Source organism: Boleophthalmus pectinirostris, unplaced genomic scaffold (genome assembly GCF_026225935.1).
Source record: "Boleophthalmus pectinirostris isolate CB_2022bp ecotype Guang Dong unplaced genomic scaffold, ASM2622593v1 HiC_scaffold_2, whole genome shotgun sequence".
NCBI lineage: Eukaryota > Metazoa > Chordata > Actinopteri > Gobiiformes > Gobiidae > Boleophthalmus > Boleophthalmus pectinirostris.
The window spans coordinates 23506411-23525754 of record NW_026571152.1 but is presented as its reverse complement, the minus strand read 5'-3'; the positions used below and the strand labels follow the sequence as shown (position 1 = coordinate 23525754).

The 19344-nt window shown below is 37.8% G+C and overlaps 3 protein-coding genes across 4 annotated transcripts; 1 reads left to right on the top strand and 2 right to left on the bottom strand.

Annotated features, from left to right (window-relative positions):
- Window positions 1–669: 669 nt before the first annotated feature.
- On the bottom strand, window positions 670–2317 carry fancf (FA complementation group F). 2 transcript variants are annotated; one of them, XR_008632375.1, is made up of 2 exons: window positions 886–2317; window positions 670–739 (listed from the first exon to the last, which is right to left on the bottom strand). XR_008632375.1 is itself a non-coding variant. In XM_020935248.2 (1 exon), exon 1 carries the CDS (start codon window positions 2315–2317, stop codon window positions 1298–1300), a length of 1020 nt encoding a protein of 339 aa, XP_020790907.1. In that variant the 3' UTR covers window positions 775–1297. The 2 variants fall into 2 exon arrangements, 1 of the variants encoding a protein (XP_020790907.1); XM_020935248.2 differs by lacking the exon at window positions 670–739 and having other exon boundaries at window positions 775–2317.
- A 76-nt stretch (window positions 2318–2393) lies between these two features.
- LOC110169672 (growth arrest-specific protein 2) lies at window positions 2394–16069 on the top strand. Its single transcript, XM_020935249.2, has 10 exons — window positions 2394–2576; window positions 2671–2811; window positions 2923–3243; window positions 5659–5809; window positions 7704–7834; window positions 10684–10825; window positions 12823–12886; window positions 13050–13260; window positions 13344–13451; window positions 15288–16069. The coding sequence occupies exons 4-10, from the start codon at window positions 5665–5667 to the stop codon at window positions 15495–15497; spliced, it is 1011 nt and encodes a 336-aa protein (XP_020790908.1). The 5' UTR covers window positions 2394–2576; window positions 2671–2811; window positions 2923–3243; window positions 5659–5664; the 3' UTR covers window positions 15498–16069.
- Window positions 16070–16201: 132 nt separating this feature from the next.
- svip (small VCP interacting protein) lies at window positions 16202–18872 on the bottom strand. The gene is made up of 5 exons (XM_020935003.2): window positions 18554–18872; window positions 18395–18461; window positions 18118–18168; window positions 17134–17247; window positions 16202–16987 (listed from the first exon to the last, which is right to left on the bottom strand). The coding sequence occupies exons 2-5, from the start codon at window positions 18455–18457 to the stop codon at window positions 16973–16975; spliced, it is 243 nt and encodes an 80-aa protein (XP_020790662.2). The 5' UTR covers window positions 18458–18461; window positions 18554–18872; the 3' UTR covers window positions 16202–16972.
- Between the last annotated feature and the right edge of the window lie 472 nt (window positions 18873–19344).

Below are 19344 nucleotides of genomic sequence, written 5' to 3'. Positions count from 1 at the left end.
CTCATAATTCGCTCCTATAACTGCTACCCTTGTGAGCTTAATTTGACTGGAGCTGAATGCTATGGGCGACGTCACACTCTCTTAGTCCACTTCTTTATACAGTCTATGGTTGAAACTTACACACACATCACAATTGGAACTAAACCCAGAACTACATCACAACAAGACCAAACTGGGTCTATATAAAGAGCAAGCTGGGCCCAAACCAGGACGTCATATGAACACTCCCCCTGAATCACTGCGGTAGGGTGCATATGCTGTAGACTGGCTGCTCATAAATTGGGTGTGTACACGTGGAGCCCTATTCAGTGACCCCTGTCTGTCTCTATGTGAATGGCTGGTGGCGAGTTAAACGAGCCGTGGATTGTTGGTGTTTCACGTCTGGTGCGGTTATGTCACACAGAAGCCATTGTTGTTAGAACTGTGATTGAACACGCCTCATGTGGCTAATTGATCCCTTGCTGCACATTTATTGACACATGTTCGTGAATTAGTGGCCGATCCAAACTATCAATTTAAAAGAAAGTTGCTTTGTTGTCACGATTTTATTTATTGATTTACTTTTTTGTTTTTGTTATTTTTGCCATATAGCTTACTGCCCCCACGCACACACACACATAAATTTGCATTCTTAATTCTTGTCAATAGTGAGAGAAAACAAGCATACCTGAAGGGAATGAGCTCTAAAGAGGATGTGACTCAGTGATCATAGTCGAAAAGGACTGAACCTTGAGCTGAGCTGGGAGAACAAAAATGAAAAGAAACGGTTTAAGTAAAATCTCATGTTGCCTTGCCTAAAACAATACTATTTTGTATTCAAATTGTCATTAGAAATGAAATATAACAAAATTACATTTAATATTATAAATACTTTAATTATATTACTTATTAGGTGCCATGGTGATGATGTGGGCACAAGGACAATATTGTGAAGTTGAATAATGAAGCCATCAATCTCCTGAGATTAATTTTCCCACTGCAAACTGACAATTATTGAGTCAAGTCACATGCTGTGCCTGGTTAAGGAGTGCACATGCTACCATCTGTTCAGAGAAACGCCACCAACAAAATGCTTCTTCCAAAAGAAATAAGGAAACTTTTTGTCCAACTAGACAAAATAACATTGTAATTTATTTTAATTAATAGAGAAAGTATGTTGGCTTGACCTGAAATACAAAATGATCCTAGAATGATACAAGACATTTAGGCAAATAATAAATAATATATAGTTTATAAGAGCTAAAAAAACAACAACATCTGAGCTCAGCTTTATGGCTTCAATGAGATTATGAACGTGTCATTTCAAAATTTCAGACAGTAGATCTCCCCATATACTCAGCCCTCTGACATCAAAGTCCCCATCAGTAAACTTTAAAGCCTTCAGCTCAGTTTCCAAATGGTCCTTCAGAGAAACACTGCCTTTAAACAAGGATACAAAGTGCTCCGTCAGATTCTGGAAAGATACAGAAGGATTTTTGCTGACTGGAATCCACTCCCCGTTATTTATATCATACTCCATTTCTTTGGCCCACTTTTTGAGGACATCACAGTACAAATCTCTAAATCTCAAATGCTTTTTGGCTATGTTTGTGAGAAGTGACGAAGGCAGTGAATGACACATGTATTCCAAAAAGTTGTGCTTTAGCTCTAACCAGTCCAAAATTATCATAAATTCTAAATCCATTCTTGATTCATTTTGTAAAGCAGCACAGATTACTCCACAAAAATGTTCCTGTGCATTTTCATATTCTCCAAGAACAGAGTCCAAAAACTGGTTTGCTCTATGGCCATCACTTTGCGTCACCACAGCATTTAGTTTTTCCAGTAACAGTTCAGATTGAACCTCAGCATCAGCACCAGTTGTTGATGGTATGTTGACATTCCCCAGTATTTTGCACGCAGACTTACTCTCAATAATACGGCTGCAAATACCTGTCACGTCCTGATAACTATTCCCATTATTGTTTAAATGTGTAGATTTATCAAATAGTATCTTCATGATAGCTACAGGGACGTGAGTATTGCGTAGAAGTCCTTCCAGCAACAGGTTTTGACAGCGCGACAAGTCACTAAAGCAGAGCGCAGTGTAGTTAGGGAAAACTGATCTCAAGCTCTGGTTTGTCATCTCCAGCTGTCTCTCCATCACCTTTCGTATGGCCGGGCTATGATGAAACCGGCTATGGATGTGCTGGCAGTACAGGGCCCAGTGAAGCGCCCTGGACAGCGTCTCCTCGTCCCATCGTGCCACGGCGTCACTGTGCGTCGCCACGGCCAGCAGCTCCATGGTGCTCGACAGGTTTCTCACCATCGCCTCCATGTGGCGATGTGTGAGCTCCACGGGCAGGGTTGTTTTCTATGCGGACGCTCCACAAAATTTCATGATTTGAGCTTCAATCGCAGAGACATGCTAGGATGGAGAGGAAAACAATGAATTGAATCGTTCACCATTGCTCGCGCACATAACAAGAGTACACTTTGATCTTAGCACTAGGCAAGCAAAGAAGGCTAAAAACAACCCTAACCCGAGAACTAAAGTCTTCATAAAACGTGTAAATGGTTCAACTATTTATTCAGAGGTCAGTGTGTTATTCTGGATTAAAAATGCTGGCATTAAAGACTTACTTGGTTGCTCAAAGTCTCCTTCTTCACCTTCTTTTTCTTTTTGTGTAGAAGTTCTACCGGTTTCACTTCCGCGCATGCGCCGTTTGTTGAATGCGTGACCAACTTTTTGCATAATATAAACAATGATGCCATGCCATTTGATATCATCCAGCAAACACGTCTGAGCACTCCTCGCATTTTTTTTTTAATGTAAGTATGAAAATATTTTGGAAAATGCGTTATAAAGCAAAACAGAATATAATAGTTAAATAGAAATGAAAGCCTGTGCAATTTACTCATTCAAGCTCTCTTTTAAAATAGTAGACGAGATTTTTGGCAAGAGGAATAAACTTGGACTGAGACGACAAAGACTGGAGGGGCGAGTCGAGAGGGGGCTCATAGTCGCGGGACTTCCCTCCCATCAGCTGCAGCGTGCTCTGACTGCATGTGTGTGTTGATGAGCGTGTATGAGGCAGTCTTGGGTTCAGACTGAGCAGAGAGGAGCGCCAGGTCCAGTCCGCGGTCCACACTCCTTCACTATTTATGTGCCGAACCTGTGGCTCAGAACTCCGCTGACGGGAAAGCATGAGAGCATTGGTCCAACGGATGAGTGGACGTGAGAGAGGAAGCTGAAGCCCAAGGGTAAGGACAGTTTTGGAATCATATGGCACACCATGATGGAGGTGAACAGTCTCATATTTAATGTTTTAGTTTTTACTCTATAGTCTATTTCTCGTACTTGTTTTGTACATTTTTCGTCTAACCAGATAGTAAAAAATGTAAACCAGCTTTTGGAAACGTTTTTTGTTTAACTTTTACAGTTTTTTCCACAGTAGCCATGTGGATTTAGATCCATTAAAATTCAATAGGCCACTTGACACAACCCTCCCAGTTTTTCATCTTAAATTGAAAAATGTTTGTTGTGGTTTTGTGACACCCTTAAGAAAGAGACAGCCTTAACTTTTTTATTGCTGTCTGCATTTCAAGTGGACAACTCTGTCCAAAACATTGTAAAATCCATTAATTTAATGTGTTAACATGTGGTTTGATGAAACCCAGACAGACCTTTGACAATTCATAGAAGACATGGGTTAGACTGCTATATTGCTCTGTACAGTAAGTTTTTTATTACAAGGATATTGTGCAGAAACTATTAACCATGTACCCTGTCTCTGCTTATGGGTCACTGTGAGCAAACGTATTAATCAAAAAATTACAAAGCAATTTAACTTGTGTTTATGGCTGTAATTTTGTGAATTCCTCTTTTTCTGAGATATGCTATTCTAGTTTTAGACAAGAATATAATACTGTGAGAAAATAAGACCTATAAGATCTGACCTAAGCATAATGGGTTACCCAAACAAATCACAGTCTCTGTTTTGGTATGCCAGATAAAATATTATTTATATGCCCTATTGTAAACAGCATGTAAGCGAACAGACAGTAAGGTTTCCCTATGGCCGTACTGTGCAGAGGGGAAAAGCATGATATTCAGGAGGACAGAGTCGCTCTTGTTCTTTATAATTGACGTGATTCTGTTCAGTTGAAAAAATCCCACCGTGTGCTTTGACTGGAGCCATCTTTAGCTGATGGCAGTATGTTATTGCGGCTTTACTGGAGTCATGAGGCCAATGTATCTTTTAATGCCCCATGATAGAGGTTATCTGTGAGCACATCCAATCCTGAGTCTAAATAGGAAAACAACATGGTTAAATAGACAGGTGATACTCGTGTGTTTTTTGAGTTAGAGTTGAAGAGGTCAAGCTGCAGTGTGGTGAGAGGAGGCAGGTATGTCCAAAAACAACTGTGGGTGTCTTGGGACCATTTCTCAAGAAAAAGAAAATATGCTATGTTTGTTCACTAAAAATGTAGTTTTTGTTGTTATAAATTTATCAAGCAAGAAAATACAATGGTATTGCTCAAACTTGGGTTCAATAAAGTTTGGATACTGTAAATTCACTGCAAAAATCTTGAGACCAGAAAAAACTTTAAGTTTGAGCTGTGCATTTGTTTTCAGTTGTGCACAATAGCTGCTTTGTATGGCTTGAAAAGTTTACTTTTGTGTCCCTTGATAGTGCCTGATTTTATTAAAACAGTAGGTTATACAGGGTTTGCAAATCACTCTATTACTTTGGATTTCTTTACGACACATTTACATTGACTGTGGTATGACTAGACAGAATATGTCAGCAAAAAAATATACAGCAAATGGCACTGTTTGAGTGTGTTTGGGCCGTGTTGCTTGTTCTGTCTGTCATGCTGGACATGGGAATCTTACACTTGAATGTTAGTGCTGAGGTCTGGACTTCACTGTGTTTGGGAAGTCTTTAAGACGACAAGACAACCTTGGTCTGACATCAAGGTCTTAATGCTCATAGTGACACCATTGTGTGATTCGGTAACAGCCGACTACAAAGGACCTTGAAATGTTGTACAGTTTTAGTGCAGATTCCTTGCATTGTGTCATCCCCCATCTGTATTTGATATCACCACACAGAATAAAATGACTGACAGATTTCTTGTTTGCATAAGGCGGTTCCTCATTTGCCTGCTGTGTGTATTTACGCAGAAAGATACAATGCCCCAATAAAATGCACTATGTAGTCTTGACAATGAGGATTTGGATGAGTGTAAACAAATCTGTTTTGTTCTTTTATAGCTTACCAGACAAAGTAAAGATTTATTGTGTCTTTAGTGTAAAGTATAAGTAAATTCATAGGTAAGTTCGATTGCTTTGTAAATTTTGATGGAATATCTCTAGCATAGTGATAAATAATTTTCTCACACACAGTTAGTTGTTGTAGATATCAATGACTGCCTCTTGATAAAATTGTTAAGTGGAGTGTTGACTGTATTGATATGCTCTTAATCAGAAGCTACTCTTATGGTGTGAGACTAGCTTGATGTGCTTTATTATTAAAAATTATTTAATCAATACTGCTTGCGTGCCTCAGAATGCAGATTACACAGTGAACATCCTAACAGAAGTCAAGTGATTGAATAAAGCATTATTACAGAAATGGTCTGAAGGAAATGTGTTCCCCTTCACTTCTATAGGGAACCATGTGCAGCTCCCTGAGTCCCAAACAGACCATTGGTCCGGGCCTGACTGACATGCAGCAGTATCAGCAGTGGCTCGCCAGTCGCCATGAAGCCAGCCTGCTGCCCATGAAGGAAGACCTGGCCCTCTGGCTCTCCAATATGCTCTGTAAGGCCAGCTCATTAATATTGTTCACATATCTATAGTGTATACTGCATTTTATTTCTACTGTTGGCAAGAAACTGTTTAAATACAGATCAGTCCAAAAATAGAAGCTTGGCTGTGATGTTGCTGAATGTGCTTTTTGGGCGCTTTACAATCAATGTGAACCTCATTACTGCTGTTAAGTAGCTTGAATTTGTGAACTTATATAGATTTTGTACTAATGAAATGATGGCCATCGTTAATAGTTACTGATAAACACTGTAACTTGAACTTGAACAAAAATGGCACAAGCATCAGCAAAGTGAGGATGAAAATTTACAAATGAACATGGATGAATAAATGTCCCATCTATTGCAACCTATGGATCACACATGTTGTGAATAAAAGTATTTGATATTTAGCTATACATTCTTTAGTAATTCATGAATTCAAAACAATTCATGAATTATCAATTCTAACAGATTGCACATGAGACAGACCAATTTTCTTCCAGCATCTCTTTATTTAATTTATGAAGTCTGACCTGTACGTCTGGCACCATGTTCCCAGCATAATTTGCACTGGGCTCGCATTTTTCACACCAACTATTTAGGTTCCTGAAACAGACACAGATTTGAACATCTTAAAACAACTTCTCTATCAGGATTGCTATCTCTGGCTGCCTATGTGTTTACACTGGAGTTAACTGAATTACACACCAGTACTCTGGATATAATTGCAAATAATTGAAAATCATATTAAAATGCTTAAAGGTCCTATATTATGCAAAATTGATTCTTGTGAGCCATGTTATAATAATGTTGTTACCTCCTCAGCAACATACCTGGAGTTGTCTTTTGTTTCATTCACATTATTACTATTAATTATTACTGTCACATAATTATTATTTGTTTGTTTGCATCTCCAAAACTCAAAATGCCCTGTTCCACCTTGCAATGTCACAGAGTGGTAGTTTTCAAGTTATCATTTACCTTAAACTTTCAGTTCAGTAGAGATTGGCAATTCCAGGGCTGAAATCATCCAAATCATTCTAGTTAAGGGGAATGGAGTGGAACACTTCCTATATTAGCACATGACATCACAAGGTGGAACAGAGTATTTTCAATTTGAGAGAATAACTCAGGCTAAATGTGCAGGGTTTGTGCGTTAAACATGTGTGAATGAAACAAAACACAACTCCAGTTATGTTTCTGATGAGAAAACAACATTGTAAGAGATCAGAACAAAGCATAATATGGGCCCTTTAAGATGAGTCTATTGATTGAGTAGGTGGATACCCACTGGCTGCTGCATTGGTGACTCATTTATTTGAAAAGCCAAGGCATAACATACATAAGGGTGAGTATTATATATTTTGCTATGGATCCCTTTGGAGTTGATTTTTCCTATATGTGCAATGCTTAGTTTAGTATAGGCATAAAACTAAAGCTGGTTGAGTATTTTTCAAGATCTCCATTTTCTGGCCACAATTACAACATTTGGAACTCATTAAAAGCCTCAGACCCCCTCCTCCTATAAGAAACAGAAAGGGTATAAAAAAACATCTCTGGAGTTACTTTCCCGTAGACACCACCCCCCATCACCACCTCCAATTTCACTATGATCTAACCTAACAAGAATGGTCGCTTGGAAGTCAGTCAAATGGACAGCTCAAGTTGATCTTAACCCATATATCAGAATAAATCTACTGGAGAATGTGGTTCTATCATGCAATTCCTATATGTACAAAGAGCATTGCAAAATTAATGTGCTCAAGATTTGGATACTGCAGAATCTACAACTATACCATTATATTTCGGCAAAAACTGAACCACAAATGGGATAATAAATGCCTGGTGGTTAGTTATTCTTTTTTGATGAATTGTGTGTGCTGGTTCTTTATGCCTCCCCTGGTCAGGTCTGGAAATCACCGCCGAAAGCTTCATGGATCGCTTGGACAATGGCTTCCTGTTGTGCCAGCTGGCTGAGACACTGCAGGAGAAGTTCAGGCAAAGCAACGGAGTCCTGTCTCCACTTGGCAACAATAAGGTAACAGAAAACCTGAGTGTTACAGCAGCGATAACAATCTCACTTTTCTAAACAGATTCTAAAATGACTTTGAATATAAATGGTTGAAAGGGAACATTTTAGGTCCAAAAAGCCAGGTGCTTTGGACTGCATATTGGCAAATGTAAGAACTCAAAAATTAGGGATGAATTGTATTCGGGATGAAAAGCAGTGATAACAGTTGAAATATTTGCATTTCATTATTAATATAAACAAATATTAAGATGCTTCAATTATACATTAAAGGTACACTATGTCATTTTTCTGGTGATGGGTCAAACTTCTATTTGTCTTCGAAGCACTTATGAAGCACTTATTTTACTACAGGGTTATTGTTGCTCAGAAATCCCTTGAAAAGTAATCATTCTTATTGCAATTAGGATTGCTTCTCCATAGATTTGACCTGTAACTTGGCCTGGAGGGGCTCCCTGCATGCCCCTTAATACCATACTGTGAAATTTTCCGAGCAAAGACAACATATCCACATAGCAAGTGGATATGTTGAAAAGCAACACAATGCAGTTTTTTTTAGCTGTGTTAGCAGCTTTTTCACAGTTTAGACAGGCTTAACAAAACCTTTTATTCTTTATGAGACAGAAAGCCTAAATTGGGGTATGGAGTGTGTGGTTTTAAGCAGGGCAACAAAAACTTTGGCAAGAACTCATGAACCATTGGGGCCCTATCATAGACTGTAAGAAGTGGCAAAGTATGTTTCCTTTTAAAGACATGAGGATTACAAGGATTTGCTTTTCATTAAATTGCATTTAACTTCACAACAGGGTTTACTCATAAAAATAACTGTTTACACAAGTTGAGCATGCACCTGAAGTTGTCAACAGATGATGGAAGAAGTCAGTGTTTCATCCAGTCCAACAATTTTGAAATTGAGTTAAATAAATAGAGAGCTTTATTACATTAATAAAAGAATCACGCGGCTGTATGTCTTAGTAAACAAGTCCTTTTGAAGTCTCTGGGTGAATGTGATTTGCTCCACTTGATAAATTGTCCTCACTTCCTTTGCTCAAAGTGGTATAATTGACATTTTAACCTAGTTTTATTGTATACTGACTCTGCTAAATCTTATTTTCTGAACATGAACGTTTGTTTTTGAAAGCCTTTTCCTGTTCACACTGTGTATAGCAAGCTAAAGGCATATTTCTGGCTCTTCTGAGGGACTTGTTGATGTTTGCACTGTGGGGCTGGTGATGGTGGGTCTCCTGATCTCAGTGTGACGCAGTGTAACAGATGTAAGGAAACTCTCGGGTCAATGACCGTGAGACAGCAGAGGATGCACTGAATACAGAGTCTTTTCACTGAAGACATTGAGAAACAAGGCAATACCAATGTGACGCAGTTAGGACTTCAATTCAATCACTGACACCAGATTTTTTTTTCATTTACAAAAATACTGCATCCTTTTTATTTATCCATAGGGATGCACCGATCTGATAATGAAATTTTTGGTGGATCATACAAAGATTATCTGTGGTTAATTGAGGGATACATAACAAATACAAAACATTTTTAAATCAGTTTTATCATATTTAATTTTTGTTTTAAAGAAATAAATGCTATTTTCAGTCTGTGCTCTGGTACTGACATTAGATATTGGCAGATACTTAAAGCTACTTAAATTATCAGCATTGGTATCAGAACTGAAAATGCTGGATTGGTGCATTTCTATTTTGCCATGCCTAGTAACTTGTGGTTGTTGGTTCATTTCCCCTTCCCTCATTTGCTTGTTCTCTTGGACACTGTTGCCTGTTTTTGTGGCATTGCATTGCTGTCTAAACTTGTGAATTCTTATTGTGTGTGATCAATAGGACAAACAGATCTATATTGTTTTGCATTGGTCTCATAAAATAGTTACGCATAATAACATTGTTTCACATTATCTGTATAAAAATACATAATATAAAAACTCTCTAGTGTCTTAAAGCAATTTATATTTTGATGTGGATCATGAGACAAATCCATAAATCATATTGAGTTGTCTAATGCACTTACATCAATCAATAAGAATAGAATAGAGATAACATTTAAGCCCTCTCATAGGCTTGTCTTTTGTTCAGTGCAGCCTTCATTAATTGTTAAAATCGATTGATGTTTTAAAGCAAACAAGATCAGACTTCACAGAGCTGTGACAATGAAGGGACAATAGAAGGGGCACAGTGATTTTTTTTTCCTGTGGAAATAAACTAAACTAACAGTTGTAATATGCCCTTTGTAGTTTTTGTGTACATTTGGCATTATCAATCACCAAACTTTTAATTAATCATCTCCATAGTTGTGCAGCTTCTGTGCACTGAATATAATTGTAATATTCACTTCAAATGACAATGTAATGATGTGGCCAACATTATTTCAACAGGAATTACAACAAAGCTTTTCCAGAAGGAGTCAGGAGTAGAGCCCGGAAAGCAAAGAAAAATACCCCAAAACCCAATTGCATAGTTTCAGCATGAGCTCATTGCACCTTTCTCATAGCTCAGACGCACATATCCTGCATAAAAACCACAGCCAAGCATAAATCTCCCAGTAAGGACCATGTGGGGGCTGAGTGCCATAAGCATGTCATTTGATCCTGAATACAGAGGGCCTGGTAAAATAGGTCCAGTGTACTAACCCGCCATCTCTTATATTGATCTGTATGGAAGCGATCCTGGTTGAAATCAGAGCCTTAACAGATGGAAAAGAAATCAGTGCATGATAAAGCCTGAATGGCCCTATGTTTTGAAGAAAGCCCTGGGGTGATGGGTGAAGTCACACTCTCTTCCTATTCATCACAAGTTAGAAGATCATAAATGCAAAAGTTAACTCTTTGTTTGCAGACCATTCCCTATCGGAGGATTCCATGCCGGAAAAGTGCACCGTCAGGATCTTTCTTTGCACGGGACAACACAGCCAACTTCCTGTCCTGGTGCAGAGAGGTTGGAGTTGGGGAAACATGTCTATTCGAGTCTGAGGGTTTGGGTGAGTGCTTTTAACACCCGAAAATATAGGCCAGAGAAGCAAATAGCCTAATTGGGAATGTAGAGCATCACATCACTGTATCTCACTTATTAAAGGAGCACTATGTAACTTTTCTGGTGGAGATATTATTGCTTTGCCTAGAATGTCCAGCAATATGGTATTATATTTGTCTATTTCCATAAAAATCAACTATGTGACGCCACCAACTAAGTTACAGGTCAGAGGATAACATTATGACTGTTTTCTTAAATAGGTCTAAATTAGGCCCTATAAATCACTGCAGTGTCAAATGTTATAATAAGATTGCATGCACCTATTAGGGAATATATAATTTTGTTGCAGCAGTATACTCAAAAGTCCAAGTCCTGTGCTCTTTTCTGGTAATCCTTTACAATATGAACTAATAACAGCAAAAGGAATACATTGCTTCATAATTATTTAACGGTAGCAGTAAAGTAGCAGTTCAACAACACAATGAGCCCCCCAGTCTCACAATAAAAATCATTATGAATATTTGGAAACCTATTTTTAACTACAAATGATAGTGCTCTTTGATGATTCTTACACCCTTCAATTAGAACTAACTCAAACCATTTGAGCTATAGCTACTAACAGGATAAGATATTCAGCTGTCAATGGTCATAAAGTTATGCGTACATGTCCATAAGGTCTAAAAATAGTGGAGAAAGAAACAGGACTAAGATTAAGTCTGATTGCATCCACACTGCAACAAAGAAAGCAGCAGCCACAGAGGGGTGTGAGATGGTGAGAAAGTAGGCCAGCAATATGCAAATGGATCCGAGTTGGGACAGTTCACACTCAGCCTCTTTTATCAATGTCTCAAATTAGCTATAACGATTCATGTTCATAAACAAGCAATGAAAATACTTCTATATACACAAATACATGTAATCCAGACATATTCAGTTTGTGCTCCTGCATCTAATCTTATCTTTTACCTTGTCAATATCATACTTTCACACTGGGGATTTTTGTAGTTCTGTCTGGAGCCTGCCTAAGCACAGTAAAACAGCAAAGACCATATTACTGACTATTAAAACACTGACCTGAATACTTTCTACTTTATTTTCTCTTGTTCCTTGTGATGGATTAAGTTCAGAAGTACACATCCAGGTTGGCAATCGAATTGAATAGTCTCTTCAATAATGCATGGTGTGGTGTGTTACATCTTCATCTTACAGCCATTTTCTTTGGTCACTGGGGTGTTTCACTATCTATATCCATTGTTAATGGGCCCATATTACCCTATTTTTTATCTGTTATAATATTGTTTCCTCATCACAAACATAACTGTAGTTGTGTTTTGTTTCATTCACATATGTTTAACACACAAACCCTGCATATTTAGAGTTCTTCTCTCAATCAGAAAACACTGTTCCACCTTGTGATGTCATGTGGTAATACAGGAAGTGCTCCACTGTGTTTTTAAACTCCATACACCTTCACTTAGATGATTTCAGCCCTGAAATTGCCTGTTGCTTCTGAAGCAGCTGCAAAACGTATTGAACCAAATAAACTTTAAAATTGAATTTCTCCTTTTACCGTGGATTCTACCTGGATGACTGAGGGATTTTATACACATATTGCTTCTGAAGTAAAGGTAAAAGGAGCTGTTATCTTGAAAACTACCACTTCATGACATCATAAGGTAGAACATAGCATTTTGAGCTTTAGACAGACTTATTAGTATGCAGGGTTACTTAAACATGTGTGAATGAAACAAAACACAGCTCTGGGTATGTTTTTGTTGAGGTAACACCATTATAATATTAAAGATCACAACAGTCAGTTGTACATAATATAGGACCTTTAAGTACATTTATTATACAAAAACATGACATTGATGCATGAAGTTTAATTATTCATATTTTGACTCTCCTCTGTCACACCACCACTCTGTTAAGTTTCTATTTCATTGTCTTGTAATTTTCATAATTTGTTAGTACATTTCCTTTTATGTTTATTTCTTTTTACAGTTCTTCATAAGCAGCCCAGAGAAGTGTGCCTCTGCCTTTTAGAGTTGGGGCGAATAGCAAGCAGGTATGGTATGGTATGGATTTATATGCATCATAAAAAATATATTTTAAACTACAGGTGCCTTTATATGTTTCTGTTAAATGAAACCATTTTGAAAAGAAATGGAGCAACTTTTTAAATTTCTCAGGTTACCAGCTACAAATATTATTTCTATATTGTGTTGCAGGTACAATGTGGAGCCTCCAGGACTTATAAAGTTGGAGAAAGAGATTGAATTGGAAGAGAAAGCACCTCTACCTCCTCCATCACCCGTGTCCCCATCTCAGCCCCTCCCACCATCCCCAACACTGTCACCTTCCCCCTCCCCAACTGCCTCCCCAACCCCGGCCAAAGTCACCTCCAGCAAGAAAAGCACAGGGAAACAGTTGGATGATGCAGTAAGTCTCTGAAATAAATTGTTGTTGTGCTTTAGTTACTGCTATCTGCTCTGCATGGGTTTAAATGTATGTTTATATTTTAGGTGCGGCATATTGCTGATGATCCTCCTTGCAAATGTCCCAACAAGTTCTGTGTGGAGAGACAGTCACAGGGCAGATATCGTGTTGGAGAGAAAATGCTCTTTATTCGGGTAATAATATAGCTATATCATATATATAAGCTAAATATTAAAATATATTCAGTTACATAAAAATATAATCTAATGTGTAGCTTTTGTGCAAATTATAGCAGCTGGATTTGTATATAAAAAAAAAAAATCTTTGGATCCATTTTTGATTATTTATTTTCAAAAGAGATGGTCTTATATTCATAAGCTCTGGTCAGAATGAGAGTCCTTATTTTGTTTGGACTGTCTGCCGTGGTGGTGGTATTCTAGTAATGACCATTTCAGATGAAAATAGTTGCACAGTATCAAATATACAGATATTTGTAGAGAAATATCCTCACTATATAAAACAGATGCTTGTTGGTGACCCTTATAAGTAACGCCCACAGTCTCTGAGTGTAGGTAAATATTATTGAAGAAAGTAAATGAAGAATAATGCAGATTACAGAAGCGGCATTCATCCCCTTGGGACTGTGGTTACTTGGCAACACAGCACCAGTATTCACACCTCTAAAATGTGATTCATGCATACGGTATGCTGAGGATGTTCAGCCACAGGGAGGAGGGTCTTCTGCTCTCGGCATGGTACACTCTACAAAATGGTGTATTGTAAATACAGAACAGTAGGACTCAGACTAATGATAAAATAATGTTAGGCTCATACAGTACATGTAGGCCTACTTTCATTGACTGAATATTTATCCTTTGTGTTGCTGAGCAACCAAGGACAGATGGAAAGGTTTTCATTTATATCAAGGCAGTGTATGGAGCACACAGTCTAAAGTGAAAAATAAAGAATCATTTAAGTTGTAGGTATTTATATTTTGCAGTGCCAACAAATTATGCACGGTCAAACAGTTTCTCTGCAATGTTAAGGTGCTTAAATTAAAATTCCACAGATATAAGATAAGATCCCTGCTGGTGTACTGAAAAGGCACCAAACCAAAAAGGTGTAACCACTGCTGTGTCTGTGTAGGGGACAGGACACATTACAGACCTTCCTTCACAACACTGTGCTATAAATGAGGCTCTTGTACCTGGACCTGTGGAGCTGAACTCTTTGTGTTGTGTGGGAGAGGTGCTGTCCCAGCCGAACCCAGAGGCTGTTGTCCACTCACACTCTCTGTAAAGGGGGTCCCCTCCAACATCGCCCGGTCCCAAAGCCATGTGATTGAAACCCCTCTACATCACAGCAGACCATTACCTCCACAGTCACAGCGCCTCAAGGCCCACAGCAGCTGATTGGAGGTGCTGCTGCCACTGGCCTGTAGATTGATTTTGTTAAGAGGCTTATAAATGTTGTATGTTATGCTGCTGCAGGGCAAGAAACCTCATATTGGGTCAAACTGAAGGGACAATCTTAGGAGCAACTTTACCCTCTTTAAAGACAAACTTAGATTTTCATTTTCAATGTAGCTTTGTCCCTCTTCATTGAACCCATTATAGTAGGGCAGCTTCTTGAGCTATTCTATTGTTGATGGGTTAAAAGTTAATAAGTGAGGGAGACCAGCTTTATGGTCACTGCCTCTGGGAAATGTAAATGCTTGGGCTGTAAATGACTTCCTGTCTTTGCAAGACATTTATTTTTCCTTCTATGCTCATAAATATATATATTGTTAATGAATGATCAAATCAAGTTATAGTCTAGATTTAACGTGACCTTTCCAAGATATCAACCTTTTGCTTGTCCTTAAAGTGATCAAATTAGTTTATTAGCTGGACATCAAAGCCTTCTTAAGTGTTCATTCAGGTTCAAAAGTCCATTAGGGAAATGACATAAGACTCTTAAGAGGGACGTTTGACACACATCAGCACGAGTGCTGGTGTAATCCTTTTGTGCCTTTTCCTTGCTCTTTGCAGATGCTCCACAATAAGCATGTGATGGTGCGTGTGGGCGGAGGCTGGGAGACCTTTGAGAGCTATCTGCTAAAGCATGATCCATGCCGCATGCTGCAGATCTCCAGAGTGGTGGCAAAGACTTCACTCACTACCAGCAAATCACCCAGCATCAAGGACCTGAGCCCAGATAGCTACCTGGTGGTGGCAGCAAACTATAAAGGCAAAAAGTGAGAACCTGCAGGAACTGGTCTAGGCCAAAGAATTTCTCAAATGGACTTTGAAGTGTGATTTATCCTTGTGGTTAAGTAGCTTTTTTAGTGTGAACAGTTCAGAAAAGATGTAATTTTTGTAATTTGTTCTTGATATTTTTTCTCTTCTTTTCAAAATTATACCAATAGTACAATAGTTTTTTTGTTTTTTTTTACTGATGTAATGGAATTCAGATTTTTTTTTTTTTTGTCTTGATAGTTATTTCTAAAAAGCCCAAAGAGCCTTACCAAACCCAGGTTGTGTTGTTTGGCTTAAACACGTGACTTGCCTGTGCGCTGTAAATATACTAATTAGACAGGTCTATGAATTTATAAATTATCATGCAATTGAGATTCTTTAAATATTATTTTGAATTGCAACGATGACAATCATCTTTTCAACCTTACAGTATTCATCCAGGTTACAGAAGTCCTCTCTCTAATTTCTTGTACATTACTGCCCTCTAGTGGCGGCCAATGATCTCGATTTACAACTGGACATAATTGTGTACAAGATGTATGTATATTTTAATGAAACCTTTTGAGACTGGAAGCTAAATCTTACATATCAATACATTTCTCTGGCAGTTATGATTAAGTAAACTGTAATCTGAATCAATACATTTGCATTATGGTTTTCTTGCAAAACTTCACATTCAGTGTTGTTTTAAAAACAATCTTACAATGTAGCAGAAATGTTCTTTATTGCAGCATATCTTCAGTATTACAAAATTGGCAAGAGCACCAGAAGCTTTCAAGGATCGAGTGATGGCTGTAAGCCAAATAGGCAAGGTTTTTGTACTAAATATCTATTAATAATGTTAACATCTGTCAAATTGTATCTGCTTTTATCATCATAATAAAGCAGGGATACATACATTGTCTATTAAGCATATATAATAAAGGGTTTCAAACAGTATGAAAATCTCTTTGAGGGTGCAGTGCCGGAGGCCAGAAGAAAGTGCAGCAAGTAGATCTCCTTCAGTTATAGTGGCTTGACTTTCAACATTCTGAACAGCAATAACGTAGACTGTTGTAGACTGTGCTTACCAAAAGCATCTCCACTGACAAGTAACCTCATTTTGTGATGTCATAAATGACTCAAATGTTGTAAACATAAACAGGGTTTGTAGTAATGTCATAGTTTAGTTAGTGTTAATGTTGAGGTCTCCATATGGGCAATGTGTGTGTTAGGAAAATAAACATAACAGGTTTTGTGCCTATTATCTCTCTCTTCCTTCATCAAAAGAAAAAAATACAGTATGTATTGGCAACAGGGTAAAAATGTCAACTGCTTTTGATTGTGCAAATCGTCAGTCGATTAGTATCAAGAAATATATAATAGTGAAAAAATTAAATAGTTAAATTACAATTTATAAAATAACCAGCAGTTTCCTTCTTCATCTTCAAGTTGGGTTGCAGCATTACACCATTTGGGGATTTCAGAATGGAAGATTTTCATCCGACTTGCCACTGAAAAATTAGATTAGATTAGATTAGACTAACCGATATTAAAGGTCTTGGGTAGATATTGTAAATAAGTACATCATTTATGTGGGTAGACAATTGTTTATACAAATCATAAGATTAAACTGGGTTTAAAACAATCACAACATTACCTTTAGCCCACCACCTCCAGAAACTGACGTGGTCATCGCCTGTTTTTCCATCTCTTCTTGTTTTTTTCTTTTCCTTTCGACTTCTTCTGGATTTTTAACACCCCTGTATGCGGTCTGAAAAATAACAAGAGATTATAATTAATAATTGTACAAATAAGAAACATTAAAGAAAAACAGCCAAGTAAACAAAGCATACAAAAACAAAGCAGATATGAGCAGAAGAGTGACCTTCATCTTGTTGCTGTGCACATAAGTTAAGCAGCAGTGGACAACTCCTCATATTAATTAAATGTGATCTGTGTGTGAATCCATTCCAGCTGTGAAGCTTAGTATTGTGGTTGGGAAAAATCATGTGACAACAGGCAATGTGGTCAATTTTAAGAAAGGGAAATATTTTATTGTGAGCCACACCATTACCTACTCACCTCTGTGCCACTTTTGTCTTGTTCTTACGTACTTTCAAGTGTCTCCTCTGTACAGTAAAAATGACCCATGAAGGTTCTCTAACGATTGGAACTATCATTATGAAAGTGTGCATACCCAATTTACTAAATAATAATGCCATTATAACAAATTATAATACAGAGTTATTATTCTTATCAAAATAAAGACTTTCTACATGTTTAATGTTACGTTATAATACAAAAACAGTAACAGTTTAATTAATTACACTGTAGGCTTAGGCTACTTACTTGGTTATGCACAAAAACACTTGCTTAGTTATTAACAATCATACTGCAGGAGTGTGAAAAACACATTTGCGGTAATAATGTTCCAATACACCTATACCTTTTTTATTTGCGTATTTTCGTACATATATGGGCATATGTGGATTGTGGAAGATGTTAGAGTGAACTGTAGGAGAAAACTGGTTCGTAGCCACGCCCCTTGAAATCCTGCATTCAAAGCTTTTACATATAAACTCTGAGGTGCGATAAAATGTATTTAGTTGGTTTTCACAGTCTGAACTTGTAATTAACCCACCTCCTTCTGTCTCTTTTCAGCAGCTTCTGCTAACTGTCGTCTCCTTGTTTCCTGTTAAAAACACAAACCCTTTAGGATACAGTGTGATGGTGAAAGGCCTGTCAGGAATACTTCACATTCCTTCTACATTTAACTGTTACATAGACTAAAATCAAGATAAATATTAGATACCCGTGTCTAGTAGAAATTGCACTTTCTCTTTAACAGTATCCCACAGTTGTTTTTACATCAGCATCGGCTACAAAGTTTTGTTAATAAAACCTTAAAGCCTACTTACGGGATCTGGTGTTTCTATAACATCGTCCGCCGCGCCTCCAAAGCAGGGTAAACACATTCCCATCTTTCTGTGTGCCGCAGACCACAAAAGGCAACGTTGAACAATGTTATAATGGGTCTCTTGAATTTGACTAACAGCTAACTATTAAGCGGAGGTAACCTTTAAGGCTGCAGCGCTGAGAAATAAGGCAGATACTCCCCCAGACTCTGGCTTTGGGCTCGTATGGCATTAGGCACTGCACCGTTAGCTAGCACCAGCTAACATGAGCTATCTAAATGCAGGCGCCAGCTCTCTCTGAAGAAAAGCACCGAGAATCTAGGCAAATAAGTAAGGGAATTAATGTTTCCCCCACCTCTTCTTTAGACGCAACTTTACTGCCATCATTTACAATATTTTACGTCTAATGTTATTTATTAGGTTGTTATTGTCAAAGAGTTCCGTTTGCTGAGTCCTGCAGTGAGGTATGTTCAAGAACACAATTATATATATTTTTTTTCAACTATAAATCACAACTTCAAAAAGGCCTACGTATATAACAGGACTCAACGTGAAGTACAGTATGTCGTAAATGAATATGTTAGTATAGCCAAAGCTGTTGGTCAATCACTCTTGCATTAGTTTGTATTTTACTTTTGAACGCAACTCTGTGAAGTATTTAGGTTAGAGTATAAATGGTCCAACAGCACCACCATGTGGACAAACCAAAGACAGAACAACATTCACCCTACCGCAGGCTTAATTATACGTACAGCCTACAAGTAGTTGTAGTTAAATTAACCATTGTCTTTAGAATTATGTTTAGACTATGTTTATTAACTTTATTTAACCCTGAGGAGCAATTCTGTTTGCAGTCACAGACTGCAGCATAAAAGACCACACATACAGAGCAGTTGACAAAGATCAGGCCCTCACACAATATGGGCAGCAGAGCTGAGCATAAGTGCAAATGA